The 23,410-nt window shown below is 32.2% G+C and overlaps 1 protein-coding gene across 2 annotated transcripts; it reads right to left on the bottom strand.

Moving 5' to 3' along the window:
* Positions 1-829: 829 nt before the first annotated feature.
* eIF2Bgamma (eukaryotic translation initiation factor 2B subunit gamma) lies at positions 830-23,281 on the bottom strand. Of its 2 annotated transcripts, XM_085816571.1 has the most exons (3): positions 23,119-23,281; positions 11,000-11,169; positions 830-2,228 (listed from the first exon to the last, which is right to left on the bottom strand). In XM_085816571.1, exon 3 carries the CDS (start codon positions 2,226-2,228, stop codon positions 903-905), a length of 1,326 nt encoding a protein of 441 aa, XP_085672697.1. In that variant the 5' UTR covers positions 11,000-11,169; positions 23,119-23,281; the 3' UTR covers positions 830-902. The 2 variants fall into 2 exon arrangements, with proteins under 2 accessions (XP_085672697.1, XP_085672696.1); XM_085816570.1 differs by lacking the exon at positions 11,000-11,169.
* Between the last annotated feature and the right edge of the window lie 129 nt (positions 23,282-23,410).

The following is a 23,410-nucleotide window of genomic DNA, read 5'->3' as shown; positions in this document are numbered from 1 at the left end:
TGTACTACACAAACTGTGTAAATTTATTAGCCTGAAGCTTGAAATAAAAAGTAAAAAAAAAAAAAAAACTTCTGAGTTAATGTCTCATGAATTGACACTGAAATTCTAATACAGGGTGATAAGTGGCTGACTTCGGGGAGCTAGAATTCAGCATTGTAGTAGTTAAAAAATTTTATACAAAATGAATAAAAATTCTACTACACTTTTAATTGGACGTTTTTAGAAAAAATATTTAATTGCTTTGAATTTTATAACAGAAATAATAAAATATTTTTCTTCAAATAAGGTAAACTGCTAGTAGTAAATTTATTCCCCCCCCCACCCCATTTTTTTTTTTTCCTGTAGTTTTTTGTCATAGAAAAACATGTTTCTTCCAGAAGAAACAGCCCTGATATAAATACTGTTTTACAATTTCTATCAATAAAGATAAGATATTGTGTTTTATATGATATTCTGTCCTAAACAGATAATTTTGTTCTCGGGCAATGGTACATGCAATTTAATGTTATTCAAAAAGTCAATATGATTACCGCTAAACAAATAAAAACAGTCAATTTAAAGCTGAATTCAAAAATAATGAATACTATTTTTTTTTTTTTTTTAAAATATCTGTATTTGATCCAAGGAAATATGCAAAAGACATTTTCATGCAAATTAAAACTGTTATCCTCTACAAACATTAACTTACAGGTTTTATATCAAACCTAAAAGTTAAAAAATAAACATGTTATTAAGTCAAAATAAAATCAAGCAAACTGCATAGTGTTAAACTCTGAGCTGCATTCTACTTAAAATATTGTAAATAAATAAAATTATAAAACACCAAACATAACTTTTATACTAATAAAATTTATTCATAATAATAAATTTTTATAAAATGCGAAAACCATTTGTTCAAAATTTTATATTTCCATGAGTTGATCAGAACCTTGTAAGCTTTCACTGTTTAGTTTAGATGATTCTTTAATGATTTGATCAGGGCCAACGATGCAGTTTTTTAAACTGCAGCCATCTTCTACTTTTACATTAGAACATATAATACTTCCTTGAATTATGCAATCTTTACCAAACTGAACATTATCCATAACTACAGAATTAGAAACTTTGGCTTTTTCGCTTAATTTGCAGTTATTACCAATTACAGATTGTTTAACCGTAGATTTTGCTTGCAATTCGCAATTATCTCCTATTATGCTGTCTGCATCAACCTGCGATTTTTGATACTGATTTAATTTTGGTTGCATCCCAGTGACAACAGAAAAGTGTTTTGAAATTTTTCTGTTGGTGTCAATATATGCCACTAGATTATTAACTCGAGAACAAAATGATTCTTTTTCAACATAAGCAAAACATTTAAGCTCCTCTTCTATGGCTGGTCTTAAATAAATAGAAGGGTCTTTCCATGAAGACATATCTAAGGCAAGTTGCTTTAAATCAATCCAGTCTTTATTTAAAATAGATGATCCTAAAGATGCATCAACAGGTTCTGTTTTCTGGCTTTGTCTTCTAAATGTAAATTGCTTTTTAACAGCAGCTGGTAAAAATTCACCTTTAAGTGTTGATAAGTGCTCATTATTTACAATGAAGCTAATTAAATCTTTTTTTATTACATACAAATGAGTATCCATGAGGTTGCTATAAACAGTAACTAATGAATTCTGTTTTAAAGTGCTTAGCTTAAGTGGCACACCTTCTTCAAAATCTGCTTCTGAATTGAGAAATGTAAGTCTTCCACTGGAATCGATGCCAATGATATCTCGTTCAAATTTACATTTCTTTTTAGAGCCTGGCATATCAATTTCTCTTAAAGCTTTAGGAAAAGGCACAAGTAGTACTGTTAAAGATGAACCTTGGCTTCTGTGTAACATTAATATATTTTGAATATTGAAGTTTGTCACAATGTCGCAACTTATCACTAATACATCTTGTTTGATTTTATCTTTTATGTGACGCAAACTATCAGCAGTACCCCAATCTTCATTTTTAGGTATGGTCACAATATCTAATTTTATATCTAATTTACCTTCAATGGCATTCTGGATTTTAGCTTTCTCATTTTCTCGGATTAACACAATTACTTCAGAGAAACCAGTTCTTTTTAAAACATTTAGAGAGCAAAGGATCAGTGGAATATTTCCAATAGGCAGTAAGCACTTTGGATGAGCTGATGTTATTTCCCTCATCCTTGAGCCAGTGCCAGCAGCCATAATTATAGCTTGGAATTCCATCTGGGAGGAAAAAACATATGAAATACCAAAATCTTTATGGTTCACAGGTATAAATAATACTACAAGTAAATAAAAAGTAAAAAGCATTTCATGTGAAACAAAGTTTTTATTGTTGTTAACAATCTCACTTGCCTGATAATGAAACAAATTTTATGAGGGGAAGTAATAATTTTTATGGTCAATATTTACATACATACAATCAGGACATACTACAGTCAAAAGTCGTTAATCCGGCGATTCCGGATTATCGATTTTTCCGGATTATAGATCATCAGTTTAAATCTGGTAAAATGGCATGAAGAAATTATAAAATTAAAAATATGAAACCGTAATTTACGAAATAAAGAACAATTATGATCTAAAATGTATCAAAATTTACAAAAAAAAAAAAAAAAAAAAAAAAACTTAATATTTATTTGTTTACTTTAAACATTTCTTTCAATGTAAGTTGTTTAAGTTGCTTCGTTTTTTATGTGATAATACATTCTCTTTAATTCTATAAACATACATAATTTCTTGTTCAGTTACAAAGTTCCGATGTTCAAGTCCTATAATTGCTGTGTCGAGAATACCGACTAATTCGTCAATCGAATTTTTTTCGTTTTCAATAACTGTCACTTTCTTCGCTATCGGAAGCGAATTATAATGACGAGGCATTTGATTTAAATCACATTAAAGACGGACTGTATCGAAATGAAATACTACATTTAGTAAGCAATTATAAGCCAAATAAAATAAAAACATCTGCCCTGAAGATAAGGATAGTGCTGACAGATCAACTTCCAATTCATTGCGCGCCCGCCGCGGCGTTAAAGATAAACAAACGTTAAAGTTTAGATAAACAAAGGATATGCCTTTATCCATTTTTTGCAGCAATTCCACTTTTTGTTTAATGGACTCCGAAACATACTTTCGCTTTGTAGATCCGTTACATATTAGTAAATATAAATCGGAAATTCTATTTGACATAATCGAAAGTTCAAGCTTACTTTTATAAAATTGCTCTAACAGTCTGCAAAAAATAATAAGCCGGATCCAATTCGAAGATTAAGGAACAACGCAATCTGCAACATTAACTGAAATAGATAATTAGAGCTTAGCTTATACAGTCCGTTATACATTAAACGCGCATTCGTAAGCGTATTTTGCTCACGCGCACACGCAAATTCGCAGCCGTAAAGGTCTTACGCGCATGCGTCAACGCGACGCAAGAAAGTTTGTAGCTTAGAGGTCCGGATTATAGATCATTCCGGATTATGGGTGTCCGAATTAACGACTTTGGACTGTATTCAATTATGGCCCTCAAAATCTCTTTCTTTTCTTCTTGGGTCTTTTGCCGAACGATTCAGTGAGACAGATAAGTTATTCAAATACCTGTATGGTACAAGTACATACAGATATGTTACTGTTGTATGCATACTTGAAAATATGCTAATAATACAGAAGTTCTACACAATGTTGACATTAAGGATGTGGATAATCCGAAAGTACATGGAAAAATCTGACATGCTAAGCATCAAAACATAATACTAATAATCTGAAGTCTTCTAACAATTAATTTGCAATGATATGAAGCCAGTGAATATTAATCTTCAGTGAGTACTGAGTAGCTTCATATTATTGCAAATTAATTATTAATCTTCTCACAATCTTTGCCCCCCCCAAAAAAAATTACCATTCTAAACACATTAAATGAGGATTTTCTACACAGATTTTCTTCCAAGCTTTTTATTGAAGATGATATCTTGCTGCATATAAAGAAATGTACAGAATCCGAAGCTCATCAGCAACTTGGAAATAAAGACTGGAAGTTACCTCTGGCTGAGTTAGATGCTTTTGTCGCTATATTGTATGTTCGAGGAATAATAGGAGCAAAGTGCTTAGATTTATATTCCTTGTAGTCTGAAGCACAGGGAATACCATTCTGCAAAGAAACTATATCAAGAGATAGATTCAAAGAAATAAAACGATTTTTAAGGTTCAATGAAAAGACAACAAGATCTACTCGATTACAGACTGATAAATTTACTCTTGCATCAGACATGTGCAAGACAAATTTATTGAAAACCGCAAAACGTGCTAGGACTAAATATTACATTTCATGAACCTTTATTCCCATCTGAAGCTAGGTATAGACTCAAACAATATATGCCTGATAAACCTGACAAATTTTGAATAAAATTTTGGTTATCTGTTGATGTTGATACTAAAAAACCCTATAATCCGAACCTCAAAGCTAAAAACTTTCGGCGCATGCGCCGCGTTGACACATGCGCATAGGTGTTTACGCGTGCGCGTACGACCTTTTACGACTGCGCATATGCGTGTGCACAAGCACAGAATACGTTTTCACGTGCGCGTTTTATGTATAACAACGGTATAAGCTAAAATTATCTAATTATCTATTTCAGTTAATGTTGATGATTGCGTTGTTCATTAATCTTCGAATTGGATTCGGCTTATTATTTTTTGCAGACTGTAAGAGCAATATTATAAAAGTAAACTTGAACTTTCGATTATGTCAAATAGAATTTCCGATTCTGGAGCTCCCAAAGGATTGTGCAAAACGAAAGTATGTTTCGATGTCCATCAAACAAAAAGTGGAATTGTTGCAAAAAATGGATAAAGACATGAAGAATGTGACAGAGAGGTTAATGAAAACGAAAAAATTTCGATTGACAAGTTAGTCGGTATTCTCGGCACAGCAATTAAAGGGACTTGAACAGCGGAACTTTGTAACTGAACAAGAAATTATGTCTGTTTATAGAATTAAAGAGAAAGTATTATCACATAAAATGAAGCAACTTAAACAACTTACATTGAAAAAAATGTTTAATAAAGTAAACTAATAAATATTAAGCTTTTTTTTGTAAATTTTGATACCCTTTAGATCATAATTGTTCTTTATTTCATAAATTACGGTTTCATATTTTTAATTTTAGAATTTCTGCATGCCATCTTACGAGATTTAAACTGATGATCTATAATTTAGAAAAATCGATAATCCGGAATCGCCGAAGTCCCGACGAGTCCGGATTAACGACTTTTGACTGTATTAAGAATTAAAATATGTAAAGTATTTCATTTCAATTCTATTTAATGTTTAAAATATTAGAGATTACACATACATATTAAGAATTAAGAATTAATACATATTAAGAATTAATGGCATTAATTCTTAATATGTATGTGTAATCTCTAATATTTTAAACATTAAATAGAATTGAAACGAAATGCTTTACATATTTTATTCAGCTACACATATAATGATATAACTGAAACATAGGGAACATTTCTCATTTCTGGATTTAGAGAGTGAATCATCCTCCGAGTAAGTACATAAAAAAATATTGTTATATAAATTGCATTTTATTTTAGTTAACATTAGTTTTAATTTGTGAAACCATTTATTTGAAATAAATTTTTATATCAAATTAACGAGTTATTTGAGTAATTGTAGTATTATCCAATTGATCGCCATGTTCTTGATACATTTACAGTATTTTAAAAAGTTAATAAATTATCATGTGATTTTAAATATAAAGTATATATTTGTGCCAATGTACAGCATTTAAAATTTTTTTACCATTGTTATTTCAATACTTTCATCGAAAGGTTAAAATGACCCCTTACCGCTGTTCCAGTAGGTAAGATTTTCCCGCCATTTTAGTGTTAAGTTTGGGACACATCCATATCCCATTTAACGGATAATAGAAAGAAAGTGTTAAAAGAGAAATACACACAGTTATTCCAGGCAAATTAATACCATTAGTTCAGCCTTTACATGTGTGTATCAATAATGCATTCAAAGAATACTTAAAACAACAGTGGAATATGTAGATGTTAGGAGGTGCAAAACATTTACAAAGCAGGAAAAATGTGTCATGCCAGTCTAGAAATAGTGTGTTAATGGATAATATATACATGGAATGAAATTATATTCAAAAGTCATTTAAAAAGTGTAGTATATCTAACAATCTAGATGGAACGGAAAACGATTATTTATTTATGGATCAGAATAACAGTAATAGTGAAGACGAAATAGAATTCGATGATGTGCCTGAAGATATAACAAAAGATTAATGCTATGAACTTTTAATGCTATCTGATAATAGAAATTTTAAGTTCATAAGGAATGTCATTTCTTTTAAACAAGCAGCATTTAGGTAAATATGAAAATTTAATTTTTGTATGCTTGTCTTTTCCTTATTTTTTAATCTATCATTTTTATAGCCAGCATATAATGTCCACCTGTAAATTTTTATCTTATTTTTTGTATTAAAAGTGTACGTTACACACCGGGATATATGATAAATATTATAAAATAAAAGTAAGGATATATTCACAGAGAAAATGCAAATCTCTGCTTAATTTGTGCTAAATGAAATCTGCTAAATGAAAATAACAGCATTTCAATACAAATGCAGGCTCCATTTTTAGGACACTGCTATAACAGATATCCAATCAATATTTTCTAGTTAAAGTTAAGTCAAGTGTTATCTTTGCAAAGTTTCTATAAATATTACTACATACTGCTTATTTTGCTTGCCAGACTCAAAATAGTTTGATTTGATTTAATACTTCTATTTTCAAGGGTTTGGGCTAGCTTTGCTACAGAGATGCAATAAATATTATGTGTTCCACCTTATGTGTTTTGATGAAACACATAAGCAGGAACATAATACAAACATAACACATAAGAAGTGGACAGTTCTACATTTCCTGACTGAATAAATTTAACTTGTATTAATAATGTCTCAAAAGCATAACTTAACACATGTATTAAAAAACCTCTGAACACTGGTAATTCGGTTCAGGGTTCGAATCCTGGTGAACGAGCTGGCTTTCCCCATGTGTAACATAGCTACAAGCCAGTTTCCCTTAAAAAGACCTCCACAGGGCATCCCTCCCTTTCCGTGTAGTGCCTAAGGGCGGAACACATTAAAGTGAAAAAAAAAAAAAAAACATGTATTAAATTTAGATATAACTCTGCTCTAACATATGCATCTTTGCACAAAATTCATTGGTACTTTTTCCTTATGCACCTGCCGTGCATTTTAGAGGGTTTGTTTTTTAACTGTAAACAATTTATAAGTCTAATAGTTTACGGATGGCAAACACACATTGCGTGGAAAGTGCAGAAATGAAATCAATCAGATTTTTTTCCTCAAATGACATGCCTATTTTTTCCATAGTCCATTTCTATGTCTAAGACATACAATTCTGCCAAGTTTTATAAAAACTGCACCAGGAGTTTTCAAAATCAGCACTCAAATTTTAGCTCCACAATGTTACTGAAATTTTGTATCTACCGTATTTGACGGCATATAAGACGGACTTTTTTTCCTAAATTTGGTCTCAAAAAAGTTACCTGCGTCTTATACGTGAAGGACACAGGTTAACTTTCAATACTGAATGCTATTTTTAGCTTGAATAAAGATCTAGACAAACATAACTTTTTCTACATCTGCCATAATTATTTTGCGCATGCGTGAAATATCTATCGCCAAAAAGTGCCAAAGCTCGAAGCTGATGTCCAAGTTCGAACAGGTTCGACGGTCACGTTATGTCTATGGAGCCTATCCTTCTTTATATAGACTTTCTTTGACTCAGCCGACACATGTGTCAGTATCGGTGCTACTCTGTATAAACGTGTCGGTATCGGTGCTTAAAACTATTTGTTTAAAAAAAATACCCTGGAAAATATGACTACAGGAAACAAGAGATTAAGCTATACAATTCAGTATAAACTAGGAGTGTTAAACTACGCCAAAGTGCATAGAAACAGAGCAAGCAGCAAGACATTTCGGTCCACCACCTACCTACCAAGAAAATGATACGTACTTATCAACTGCAGGAAGATCATCTGAAAACTGCTAAAAAACAAAAACATAACCTTTGACGCCCAGCTCCATCTTGGCCTGAACTTGAAAATGCCATAAAAATGTGGGTGATAGATAAGAGGAAATCTGGGATAAGTCTTTTAACCAAAATGATAATCAATAAGGCCAAAGGTTTTGCAGAAAAAATGGGAATCCGAACTTTTCAGGGTCTGAGGGCTGGTGCTACAGGTTCATGAAAAGGCAAGGCTTATCCATGCGCACAAAAACAACTATTGCACAGAAAATGCCAGCAGATTATGAAGAAAAAATACTAGCATTTCATAGGTTTGTTATAAATGCATGCAAGAAAACTTCTTTTGAGCTTGGTCAAATAGGAAATATGGATGAAATTCCACTCACATTTGACGTATCATCCAACAAGATTGTGAGTATTAAAGGGTCTAAATCAATAACCATATAAACCACAGGTCATGAAAAAACCCGATATATGATAGTTCTAACATGTTGTGCTGATGGCACAAAACTACTGCCGTTTTTCATATTCAAAAGAAAAACTTCCAATGGGTGTAATTGTTCATGTTCATCCGAAAGGCTGGATGGACGAAGCTGGAATGAAACTGTGATTATAGAACGTATGGGCGAGGCGACCTGGTGGACTCTTAAGAAAACCCTCTCTTTTGGTTTTGGATCAGTTTAGCGCCCATAAAACTGAAACCATAACGAGTAAAGCGAGATAATTAAAAACCCAGATAGCTGTCATTCCTGGTGGACTGATCAGCCAATTGCAGCCTTTAGATGTATCCGTGAATAAACCATTTAAGGAAAAAGTGTGAGAACGATGGAACAAGTGGATAGGAGAGCCACATCACGCCCTCACACCCTCAGGTAGAATGAAGCGGCCCTCTATTTCACAAGTGTGCTAGTGGGTAAAAAGATCTTGGGAGAACGTAAAGGCTGAAGTCCTTTAAGAAGTGCGGAATGAGTAATGCTCTTGACAGAGCAGAAGAAGATGCATTATTCGAAGAAGGTGATACTAGCGATGACGGAACAGTAGTGATGACGATATTCTCGTTTTCGATGATGATGATTAGTGAAAAGGATTTTTATGGTTTTAAAAGTGATTAAAGTCTAATTTCATGATAGGCAACGTTTTCCTTGAATCTGTGTTTTTTGTTGTTTCTGCTTTATTTTGTATTATGTTTGATTGCTTGCTGTTCATTTATTTAGTCATTACTAAATTTACATATGATGTTCAAAATAGCTTGCTGTTTGTTAATTTTCCTTAATAAAAATATGATTGGTAATTGCATTGAATGATTGTTTATTTGGCTTTTACGAAACGTGAGAACTAAAACAACCACATTTTAAGCTATTGTGATACCGTGCTGTCGCGCAGACTATTGAAACTTTTTTCCCTTGTGTGTGGCCTTCTAAATAAGGGTGTATCTTATATGCCGTCAAATATAGTATTTAATAATACTAGTTTTTTAATTAAACCTAAACTTAATTTCTACTTTTGCAATTTATTTAAATTTTATATTTTTAGAGAATTTTTATAAATTTTTCAAAAACAATTTTGAATTATAAACTATTATAATTTGCACACCATTTTATAATAAGTAAATGATATAATGGTATGCAAAGTGTAATGTGCCAAATCTGAGCATCATTCCATTTTGCTTTCTTTAACACAGATTTATTTTTCATTCCATTATATTTTCAATAAAATTTAATTTATAATATTTTTAATATTTTAATTTTAAAATGTCAAATAAATGAATTTTGCAAATTTGTTTAAAATTTTAGCACTTTGATTTACTCATATGGAAAAATATTGATGAGGCAGTGCATCATGTTGCCAAAAGTATAACCGCCACACAGCCAAAGTAATAAAAGTAATGTGGCAACCCAAGTATGCATATAGCATTCCCTCAGTCAGTTATCTACTTCTCTGGACATTTTCACCAGCGTCACAATAGATTTCTGATCTAAGTTCATGACCAAGAAATTCAGTATCAAGTAATTTATGCAAATGAGTTCCTTTATTGAAAACACTATTAATATTTCTGACTGAAAGCCAAGCAAAATTATTTTAACTCTGAAAGAAAAATGGTTCTCACTTGACTTACTTTCATAGCTTTTTAACTTAATAGATAAAAGTTACAGCTCCTGATATTGCACCATCCAAAACTTATATTCATCTTATATTATCTGAAAATTAGCATGAAACACAGCACTTATTCTTAGGAACCAGATCATAGTACCTTTGATCCATTCTACATTTGCAATAATCCCTTTAACTTACTATCAATGGTGCTCTTGTAAAGAAACAAACGTAAATTTAAAATCCTACTTACAATACATGCAATAACAATCGAATGCAGAAAATGGAAAGAGTTCAGCAATTTCCGAATATTTAATTATTGAATCATCTAATGCTGTCTGGAGTAAGTTCAAATCTAATCAGCCAATTATGCTACATTTAAATACAGTTGCCATAATTGCCAAGCATAGATACTGGACATTTAGGGGATAAATTAAAAAAGTGGGAAGGTAATAATGTTTCGTAAAAGTACATTTACAGGTACCTCTTGGTGAAATTTGGTGATTTTTGGCTTGTGTAGTGCAGATTTTTCACAAAAATTGCCGCTACACAAAGCCAAAATAACAAGACAAAGAACTGCACAAACACATGCACACATCAACCTAGTTTCACTAAAAAGAATCACAGAATTGCACACGAACTTGGCATTGTGCACTCCCTTGACTTTATCCATGCACACATCGACCTATTTTCATGTAAAAAGTCAAAGGAGCAGCCAACAAAAAAATATATAATCTCAATAAACTACATTTTAAATCAAACAATGGAACAACATTAAAAAAATTAATTCATCTTTGCACTACACAAAGGAAATATCCACATACCTTATTTACGAATCAACATGTCTTCAGTCAACAAAATTTCATAACAGCAACCAAAAACTTCCTAAAATTATTTGAACTAGAATCTGTATACTGGCGTCGGCACATAAATTCACAAAAATATCCTCTGTAGTGCCTGTATTGTCCGACGTTTTGCCATACCCATTTCCTTCCTACAAAAAGGACACTTAATAATGGCTACAAAGTAAAACTTCATTTACACACCAGTCAATTAATGCTTTTTTCCCTTTCGTTCCAAACCACACAGAAACTTCAAATTAATCTTACCCCATTCAGCCATTTTACCATGTAAAACCACAAAATAACAATGTACTTATCAAAAATCCGATGTACACTTTCCATATCTTTCCCATGACTCAAATTGACTGCAGTCATGCAACCAATTGTGCCATAATAGAGTTTCTATAACATTCAACTACTTAGGTTACCATAAATAAACCACCACTTGGCGATGAATGAAATAACAACCCTGCGATAATACAAGGGGTATCCTTCTCTCTACTCTAGCCTGATGTTTAATTTTATTTTGATAAAAAATCAATAGATTTTAATATAATAAAATGAACACTTAAAATAATAAAAAAGTTGATTTTACTTCCTCTATATCCTTTTCTTCTATCCTATAACTATAAAACTGAGTGCAAGTCATTTCAAAATCATAATAAGAAACCGAAACTGCTTGAGTCATCTCCGCTGATTTGTTTGAGGAACCACACTTGCACTGTGAGCTGAATGGAAAATACATATTCACAGTGATAAACTCCTAGTATATGGTACGGACTTGGTGCGATTTTGAAATTTGTCACCATCACCAAAATGACTCGTTTACTGCTCATCATACAATTGCCAAAAGTCGGCAAACTGTATACTAGGATTAAACTCAAATAGCTTTATTAGACACTATTTCCATTCAGTATACTTTGTATCTGCAAAAAAATTTCTCTTCCATACTTAATTTCGGAGTTGCTATGCAGTTTTGGTTGGTTTTACTTTTATCTAAATAATTTTTTAGATGTATGGAATTTATTTTTAGATTACAGAATTTTTAATTGAACAGAATCTATGTTGCCAATATATAATTTCAATACAGGGCTCAATCAATTTCAACAGTCAACATTGCTGCTGCATACCAGCTGTTTCAGGCAGAAGGTAAGAAGAAAAACGGGACAAATAATAATATGAGACTGTGCGATGAATTACGATGACAGTCTCGTATACTATATGGGACATATGGCAACCCTATATATAACAGGTACTGATACATTTTTCAATGAAAAGAAAAGGATTCCAAAATTTAAATAAAATTAAAATTCAGATATATCAGATATCTCAACAGAAAAAAAAATGGGGCTCTACTCTTATATGCACTCTAAGATCACCAAATGTGGCGATATGTGTTCTGCGCTGGTTTTTGGCGCGATTTCATGCTGTGGGATGGTTTGGTGGACAATGCTTTTTGTATGGAAACCCTTTTGACGTTGAAACTTAGAGACGTGGTGGCAAGATTTTAGTTGCAAATTTTAGATTGTGTGAAAAGTAAATTTAGCAATAAAAGGTACGATGTTGGAGTTGTTAACGAGTCTTTTGTTCACGGGTGTGTTTATGCAGATAGAGGTACATTTTTGGAATTTCTGTGGGAGTCAGGACTTTTAAAACAGAATTTGGTGTGTCCGAAATGTGGAGCTGATATGAGAAGTCAGACGAAGAATGGTGTTTCTGAGAGACTTGTGGGTTTGCAGTCAAATGGTTGCTGCTAAAGTATAAGGCTGTCAGCGGAGTTTAAGATTTGAATTGTAGTTTTCGTGTAGTAAGTTAACTTTGGAGGAAGTTTTTATCATTACTTTCAAAATTTTGAATCACAGAAAGACATGTGATATAGCAAAATTGTGGCACTTTTGTTGACAGACACTGTGTGACTGGCGAAATTTTATTTACGTATGTATTATGGTAAGTGCATTTTATTTTGTAGAATGTTATGTTCATTGTATTTTTACTATGAATTTCTGTTGTTATTTGAATTGTTTGTAATTTATTTCAGTTATTTTAGTTTATTTTGTTGATTTGTGCACATTGCCTAGATTGTGCAATTCGTAGATGTTTTTTTTTAAGCTTAAACAGAATGTGGTGCACATGGTATTCTTTAAAATTTATTGTTGTTATGTTAATTTATTAAAGCGAGGTGTGCGTAGTTCATAGATTCTTTCGCTGCATATGTTGTGCAATTTGTAGATGTATTTTTAAATTTAAATAGAATGCTGTGTGCATGGTATTCTTTGAAATTTATTGTTGTTATGTTAATTTATTAAAGCGATGTGTGCATAGTTTGTAGATTCTTTTGCTGCCTAGATTGTGCAATTCATAGATTTTTTTTCAAGTTAAAAGATATCGCTGTGCACATGGATTCTTGTCAAATATTTTTGGTTAGAAACTTTATGTTTTTGCTATCTAAATTTTTTGTTTTCGTTTCGGATGTTTAGCTTAAATTGTGTGTTTAAAACGTGCCGCATTTTTGGAGACATTTTAGGCTTAAAGTTCGAAATGTAGACAAAAAATTTAGATAGTAATATGGTACCGTGGATGGCGACAAATTTGGCGACCTGAGGGCGCATATAAGAATAGTTCGAAAAATGGTTAGGGTAGACAAAATAGTCGAAAAATGGTTAGAGTATAAGGGTACGTCTTATATTATCACAAAGTTGTTTCATTTCTCGCGAAGTTGTTGTTTTGTTTATCACAAAGTTGTTGTTTCATTTATGGTACCTTGAGTAGTTGAATGTTCCGTAAATATACCTTTACCTAGAATTGGGTGCTCCTTTGACTTTTTAAGTGAAAATATATTCATTTATACATGGACAAAGGGAGAGCACAATGCCAATTTTATGCATTCTGTGATGTTTTTTTTAAAGTGAAAATAGTTCAATGTGTACATGGATACTGAGTTTGTGCAATTCTTAGACTAGTTATTTTGGATTTGTGTAGGGGCAATTTTATGTACACAAACCCAAAATAACAAGTCAAAGAATTGCACAAAACTCGGTATCCATGCACCGCCAATTTTCGCGAGGGGGTACCCATAAATATACTTTTACCAAAAAATAAACCAATGAAAGCACTAATCAAAATGAAAACAAAAATCAAGTAACTAAGAACTTTAACAATTCTTTATAACAAATAAAAAATCCCAACAGTTTAAAAAGTTCAGAAGCACTTCCGCAAAGGATCCGTTAAATGTAAACATTGCCAAAAATGGCGATAAAAGTTCAAAGCTGGTAAACCGGTGAATTGGTTTGTTGGAGGTAGAAACCTGGTTCTAGAAGCGCTTGCCTTAGACAAAAGAATATTTTTCACCTGTTCGGGGCTCTGATAAATATTTGCCGCTGGCTAGTGGTGCATCACTACCAGATGAGGTGGTGAAAATCGGCGGGGGGTGAATATAACACGGCTGTTTAGAATAGTATGGCTGTGTTCTTACGTAATTTTTAAAAGACTTTAAACACGCAGCACCATAGGGCTCCTAAAATATTATGATTAACGTGGGCTGCAATTATATATGTTTTAAATAATTAAGTTTTTATTTTTATTACTGTTATTTTTACCTAAAATAATAAGAATTAAATCAGTTTTCGTACTTAAAAATTTGATATATTTTTAATGCATTTTAACAATTACTTTTCGGAGGATGCTAGGTGTTTATATACAATAGATGATTAGAATGAAATAAAAATTATTATTGGTTCTATGACATGACAAAATACTTTTATGTATTCCCAGGGTCATCAAAGTTAGTAAACCACTGCTTTGAGTAATTAATAAATGTTTTAATGAATCTTGAAAGATAACAAGATGTATAATGTTTCTTCTAGTTTTATTTACAATGCTACTTTAAAGGATTTGAATATTATTGAATATTCTTGGCATTGCCAAATTTATTATGAAAAAGACAGTTGTTTCAAAATATATATATATATATACAGTCAAAAGTCGTTAATCCGGACTTCGGCGATTCCGGATTATCGATTTTTCTAAATTATAGATCACCAGTTTAAATCTCGTAAGATGGCATGCAGAAATTCTAAAATTAAAAATATGAAACCGTAATTTATGAAATAAAGAACAATTATGATCTAAAGGGTATCAAAATTTACAAAAAAAAAGATTAATATTTATTAGTTTACTTTATTAAACATTTTTTTCAATGTAAGTTGTTTAAGTTGCTTCATTTTATGTGATAATACTTTCTCTTTAATTCTATAAACAGACATAATTTCTTGTTCAGTTACAAAGTTTCGCTGCTCAAGTCCCGTTAATTGCTGTGCCGAGAATACCGACTAACTTGTCAATCGAAATTTTTTTGTTTTCACTAACCTCTCTGTCACATTCTTCATTTCTTTATCCATTTTTTGCAGCAATTCCACTTTTTGTTTGATGGACATCGAAACATACTTTCGTTTTGTAGATCCTTTGGAAGTTCCAGCATTGGAAATTCTATTTGACATAATCGAAAGTTCAAGTTTACTTTTATAAAATTTCTCTTACAGTCTGCAAAAAATAATAAGCAGGATCCAATTCGAAGATTAAGGAACAACGCAATCATTAACATTAACTGAAATAGATAATTAGATAATTTTAGCTTACACCGTCCTTTATACATTAAACGTGCAGGCAAAAACGTATTCTGCACTTGCGCACACGCAAATGCGCAGTAGTCAAGGTCTTACGTGCACGCATAAAACGCCTGTGCTCATGTGCCAACACGGCGCATGCGCAGAAAGTTTTTAGCTTCGAGTTCCGGATTATATATCATTCCGGATTATGGGTGTCCGAATTAACGACTTTTGACTGTATATAAAATATTTTAGGCTATCAGCAAGTAAATTCAAAAAACAACTTTGAAAAATTGCTTGTGGAAAATGAATGTTTTAAATGTATTATTTAGTAATGAATTCATTAATCTATTATATGTACAGTAGCACTAATTATTAAATATAATTTTAAGAATATCGACAAGCAAAGCACTTAATGAAAAAGAAACTTTTTACTAAAACATTAGTATTCTGTATGAATGACAGAGAATATATGTAATGAATACCATGGCCAAATACCTATATAAAGAAAAAGAAACAAAAAAAAGTGTATTCTCTACCTCGACACTTGAAAAAAGTAATCCTGCTATGCAATACATAGTTAATTTCTGATTACATGATATTGCAAGCATTTTCAGATTTTTCCTACAACTGGTTAAGACCATTGAATACTGGTTGTTTGATCTGGTTTCATATCATGGTTAAAGGGCTGGCTGCATGGTTGGTTATTCTAGTTTTCCTCATATGTAATGCAAATACAAGCCAGTTTCCCTTAGAAAGTTGTTCAAAAAGGCATCTTTCTTCAGGTCGATAGCCAGTATTCTTTGCCATATTCGAATAACCTAAACTTTTCTTCAGATTCTACATTGATATGATGTATCTGTTGTAAGAAGGACAATGATCATTCCACCTCTATCCGTGTGGCAGGAGTATATTTAAAACATGTCAGAATCATGGGATTCATAACAAAATCGGCCATGTTTTAATCTTGAAAACTTTATAAATTTTCCCAATTTTCTTACATCATGGGTTTTACTAACAAGATATTCATACTTTTGTTCAAGTTCACAAGCAGTTGAGCAATACAATTGCTGAATTCTGGTAGTTTGACCCAAGTTTGAATCTTCAGTATTCAGTGTCTTGGACCATCACACTGTCACGCCCCCTAAAGTTATTACTGTTTGGCATAATAACAATCTCACCTGACCATGTTACCCACTTTGTCAAAACTAATATATCACCTGCAGTCTCTCCAAAGACTCTCACTATAAAAGAGATTTAAAAATATCTTTCTTAGAATAAAAATAGGTTTGTCAATGTCTGGTAACAATTCATGAACTTTTCCCACAATGCATTTACGACTCATTTCATATACAACATTTTGAGAAGTGTTTCATCTGCCTTTTTCATACATATGGCTGCATCATTCAGAAGAAAATGATCTTGTCATGCTTAATTTCATCAGGCCTAATGCAAAGTCTAGAATACTGGAACTGCTGGTTTTTCCCACATCTGTTATAAGGAGAAATAATTTCTATGATATCCTGGAACTAGAATTATCCTAGGATACATATTCATTTGTCAACAGCATTGGTTATTTCATAAATGGAAATGAGAATATTGCTTTTTCCATTCTCACTTTGGATATTTTAAATTGCACTAATGTATACAGCATTGAATTAAGTCCATTTTAAGGTAAATTTGCGGAACATCATTTCTTATAAGTTTCCAAACATCTTTTCAGAGATGGACTTCCTTACAAGATTCAGATAATGAAGATATTGTAATATTTTGTTATTTAACAAATAAATATAGATTATTATTGAAGTGGCAATGCCATATTTGTATGATGTAAGAAATTGTTTAAAATGAGAATTCTGAAGTTTTACCAGCTAGTAGTTAAATGAAAATTTTGTCACTAAAGAATTTTATTCAAATTATATATCTCCGTAAGCTAAAAATAAAATTTATGTTTCATTAAGAAGATCATCTGTTATTTTGTCAATTATTGCAAAATACTTTACAATATATTTAGTGATCATCAGTCTGAATTAGGAAAAGTGTGCGACTCTACAGAAGGCATTCCTTGTGATCAAACTGACTATTTTGTAGGAAAAGATAAAACAACAAAATGGAAGAAAGAACCCTTTCGAATTCAAAGATTCCCATAATATCATAAAAAATTGCCTGGCAATACACACATATCTAAAGATATGGCTTCACCCATCGATGCATGGAAGCTAACATTGATGATACAATGATTGAAATGATTGTGAGATGCTCTAATATTTATGTAAAGAATATTTCAGGAAATTTTAAAAGAGACTTAAAACCTATGGAGAAAGAAGTGTTTCTTGCTTTTTTAGGACTGTTATACATAGCTGGATTGCACAAATCCTCCCGTGTAAATGCTAGAGAATTATGGGCGACTGATGGAACAAGATTGGATATTTTTCATAAAACAAATGAACTATAAGCATTTTCTCTTCATTCTTCATGCCTTACGATTTGATAATGTCGGAACACGGGATGACAGAAGAAAGAGTGATAAATTAGCTCCAATAAGAGATTTGTTTGAAAATTTTGTCGAGAATTGTCAGAAATTATATCATGTAGGGGAATACGTGACTTTGGACGAAAAGCTAGAACCTTTTTGAGGACGATGCTCCTTTTGACAGTATATGCCTAAGAAACCTGCAAGATATGGTGTAACGATATTTACTGTGGTTGATTTTAGAACGTTCTATACTTTTAACCTTGAAATTTACTCAGGTCAGCAGCTAGATGATCATGCAAGAAAGTCAACAGTTCTTTTGTAAAAGCAAAGCACATCCTAGCTCCATTATACAATTCTGGAAGAAACGTTTTTCAGAATTGTCATGTTTTGTTTGACACAGACAGTTGGTATACCAGTTATGAATTGGCCAATTTCTTACAGAAAAATAAAATTTCTATCGTTGGAACAATATACATTATTCCACCTGAACTTGTGTCGTATAAGAATAGAGAACAGCATTCAACTCTCTTGGGGTTTCAAAAGGATATAATGCTACTTTCTTACATGGCTGAAAAGAACAAATGTGTTAACTTTTTGTCAACTATGCACAATGATGACCATATTGATGAAACCACAGGATATTTGAAGAAATCTGAAGTAATTACGTTTTATAACGTGACAAAAGGAGCAGTTGATACAGTCGACGAAACGGATGGCACTTATTCTGTGGCCAGAATATCAAACCGATTGGGCATATCTTTTTCGCTTCGACATAAATTCAATTCGATTCGGCATAAATTCAAGGATCTTGCTTTGATCTACTAAAACTCCACCAGAGAAGTTCAGGAATAGGAGGCATTTCTGATTTGGACTTTGCACTTTTAGATCCTCATTTGAAATCACAACAGAAACAGTAGGAATACAACAAAGATTCTCTTGAAGATTCGCAAGCAAAGAAAAGAAAATTATGTTACCGGAGATGTTACATGTGCTAAAGAAAAAAAAAGAAAGTCAAAAACTGTATGTGTGAAGTGCAAAAAAAATATGTCAAGAACACTGTGAAATAGAAGCTTTACGTATAAACTACAAAATATCTAATTCTTCTTGAGCCTAATTGATTTGAAAATTAATTATATAACTCATTGTCCATGTAATAATTCTGCATGATTTGAATTATAATTGCATTCAAAAATAAAAAACACAAATTTCTCATAGAAATCAATGATTCCTAGTCATCTAGAAAATGTAAGTACTTTTGTTATTAATTTTAAAATTAGCATTATTTTTAAGCTATTTTACATAATAAATGTTGCAATTAATACATAATGCATTATTTTACTGAATTGTAATATGTTTCACTTGTATGTCATTTAATTGTGACCTGCGTTCTCCTGTTAAATAATACAGCATGCGTTCTCCCAGGTTAACTATACACCACTAAATGTCATTATCGGCCTATTTATTTTACTTCTATATATTAAATATCTTATAACTTATCTAATCTTATAGCTTATCTTGTACACCTCTAAAATGATCAGCCAAATAGGTGAATCTTCGGATTATGGTAACTTGGTGATTTTTTGGCGACCAACCCGCTAGTTTTTTTTGGGGGGGGGACGTCATTTTGTTTTTCACGAAGTAAAGGCATATTTTGGTTAATCTTCGGATTATGGTAACTTTTTGGTGATTTTTTGGCGAAAATTTGACGACCAACCCTGCTACAGCAACCTGCTAGTTTTTTTTTTTTTTTGGATGCCATTTTGTTTTCACGAAGTAAAGGCATGTTTTTACTCAACATTTTTTTCCAACAATCTGCTAGCCGAATTGCGCTTATGCTAGAACTTTCATGGAACAAAAGTGCTTAATCATGACGAAGATTAGGTGCGAAATTGGGAGAAAGTGCAGAATTGCACACTGCTTGCCGCATTTTTAAGAATTGCACATACACGGTATACAAGTACAAGTCGACCTATTTTCACTTAAAAAAGCATCCCAGAATTGCACAAAAATGGCATTGCGCACACTCTTGACTTTATCCATGTACACTGCTAAAGTCCTAGCTAGTAACCTTTATCGCCTTACCAAAATGTCGCCAAATTACCTGTTACCATATTCCAAAAAATAGTTGTTCATGTTTTTTTTTTTATTCAACATTTTTTCCAACAATCTGCTAGCCGAATTACGCTTATGCTAGAACTTTAATGGAACAAAAGTGCTTAATAACGACGAAGATTAGGTGTGAAATTGGGAGAAAGTGCAGAATCGCCGACTGCTTCGTGCGTTTTTAAGAATTGCACGTACGCGGTATCCATGTACACGTCGACCTATTTTCACTTAAAAAAACATCCCAGAATTGCACAAAAATGGCATTGCGCACACTCGACTTTATCCATGTACACATCGACCTATTTTCACTTAAAAAGTCAAAGAAAATTGACAAAAATCCAATTCTTCTTTCTTGTAAAGAGCGCCAAACAAATAAGTGGGCGATTCTGCACTTTAGAGGCGAAATTGTGGTTGGTCTTTAGATTAAGGTAACTTGGCGATTTTTTGGCGACCAACTCTCCTACAGCAACCCTCTATTTTTTTTCCCCGCCGCCATTTTGTCTTCACGAAGTAAAGACATGTTTCTTTTCTTTTTATCTACTGAACACTTCTTCCAACAATCTACTAGCCGAATTACACTTATGCTAGAAATTTTATCTAACAAAACTGCTTAATCATGACAAATATTCACTGCAAAATTGGGAAAAAGTGCACAATACCATACTCCTTACGCGTTTTTCAAAATAACACATACACATAAAACATGTACACGTCGACTTATTTTTACTTAAGAAAACATCCCAGAATTACACAAAAATGGCATTGCGCACACTCTTCACTATATCATTGTACACTGCTTTTTTCTCATAAATTAGAAAAATTTCACGAAAATACATGACAATTTTCTGAATCTTTAAACCCGGTAAAAAGAACATATATGAAATTACCTGATCGCGAAAAAGTATATACCCTTTCCAAATATGAACATTTCCACATATAAAATAAATAAAATATCCAAAACCTTTTACCTCTAAATTATCTATTATAAACGTCACCAACAAATTCATAACAAAACATTAAAAATGGTTACAAATACTTACTGTCAAATATTTAAATTATTTCCATGCACGTTTACATCCACTCAAACGTATACCATATTGCTACAAACATATAATTCACAAAATAGTCAACTGGCAATCTATTCACCCAATAATAAGAAATCAATAAAATCTCACCCATACTCAAACGACTTTTAGCAAACCAAGTACCATTCCTTACACTCCGTTTCACAAAATGTCCATTTTCACCAGATTTCTTGCACCACCATTCAAACTTATCAGTAATATCCTTCCTTTCACATAATCTCATTTCATTCCCACATTTTGGACATTCGTACTTATCCGCAATTAAACCTACACTCATGCACCATTCAACCAATTCTTTTGAATTATCACACAAACGCATTAAAAATCTAGAATTCACTTTAGACAGCGCCATACAATCCCAAAATTATTCAACCCTACTTCACACAACACACAATGAAGCTTAATACAAAATAATATACAGCCACAGATATTTTTTAAATTCCCCCCTTTTCCGATTAAAGAACCGTAATTCGTCCATTGATATCACATGACATATCCCATGATCTCTCATTTCCCTCACACAAAATAATGTGTAATCGGAACTGAGTACTGCTCACATTATTACCAAAGTCCCAGGTAGTAACCTTTATCGCTTCCAAAATGTCGCCAAACTACCAGTTACCATATTCTAAAGATCAGCCGAAATTGTTTTTAAGTCCTTATAGCTAAAATCATGATTGGAATTTTCTGGAAAATGTCACATTACATGTCTCATGATCTCTCATTTCCCTGAGACAAAATAATCTGTGATTCGAACTGTGTACTTCTCAGATTATTGCTAAAGTCCTACCTAGTAACCTTTATCACCTTACCAAAATGTTGCCAAACTACCTGTTACCATATTCTAAAGTTTAGCCAAATAAACAATAAATGACTGCTAAAATGGCTTCCATATAATAAATATCTTGCAACTTTATTATACACCGCTAAAATCATGGCCGATTAGCCGTTGGTGAGTTTGGCGAATAAATAAGCACCGGTGCCAACGATCCGCTGCAGAAGCACCAACGGATCCTTTTCGGAAGAAAACCCAAAAGTTCAATTATTCATCATTATTTAATTTTTTTAAGACACAAACTATAATGTTTTTATGGATCGTTTATCGAAACAAGGCCTCATACTGCCTCTACATATATGACAAGGAAACGAGCAATTTCTTCGAGTCAAGAAACTAGATAACATAACTTTCTTTTTCAGCATTCTGCACTCAAGATCATAAATTTGGCTTTTTTCGGATTTTTGCCCCAAATTATAATTTGGTTAAAATCATATGGTCAAAATTTAAGATTATATTACACAAACAAGGCAAGAGTTTACCTTTAGTAACTGAAACTGGAATAAAATCCCTAAAAGTTTACAATTGGGTGCCCCTTGCTTTTTGGCGATTCTTTTCTGACGCCAAGAAGACACAATTTCAAGATGGCCGCTACACAAAACCAAAATAAGAAGTCAAAGAATTGCATAAACTCTGTGTCCATGTACACATCGATCTGTTTTCACTTGAAAAATATCCCAGAATTGCATAAACTAGGCATTGCGCACTGCTTTAAATTTGACCATGTACACATCAATCTACTTTTATTTTTAAAAAAATCAGGAGGCTAAAGCAAAGTTAAACTATCACGGTAACCAGAAATGAGATTTCATCGCCAAAATTTTTCAAAAAATTGTCGTTAATCGAAGGGGCACCCAATTCTACACTAGAGATTCCATAACAGAACTGACTGATTAGATATACGTTTCTTAAACAGATTAATATAAGTTGAGGAAATTTTAAGTCAAAACACCTATAAGAGTAAATTTTTAAAAATTACGCAAGCTTATTATTACCATTTTCATTGAATAGGAACCAATTTAACTAAGTAGAATCAGAAATGTGATCAAACAGACATCAAAGTAACTTCAAAATTGAACTTTTCAAGAGTAAACACAGATACTAATAAAGGAAATAAAAGCTACGGTGTCCGTTTTGCATTTCCTTTTCTGTCTTTATCCCTGCTGAGGTGTTGACTAATAATCAGCAATAGGTTCATCGGAAGGCAAGGAATGACAACGGAGACGTTTTGCAGACATTTAATACCATTACTTTATTCCTGTTCTCTGTAGTTGCAATTTTTTTATT

The sequence above is a fragment of the Stegodyphus dumicola genome, chromosome 5 (genome assembly GCF_044657685.1).
Source record: "Stegodyphus dumicola isolate Sdum_Otavi_A_Nest chromosome 5, ASM4465768v1".
Taxonomy (NCBI): Eukaryota; Metazoa; Arthropoda; class Arachnida; order Araneae; family Eresidae; genus Stegodyphus; species Stegodyphus dumicola.
Note: the sequence above shows the minus strand (reverse complement) of the source record. Positions and strands in the feature narration are given on the sequence as shown.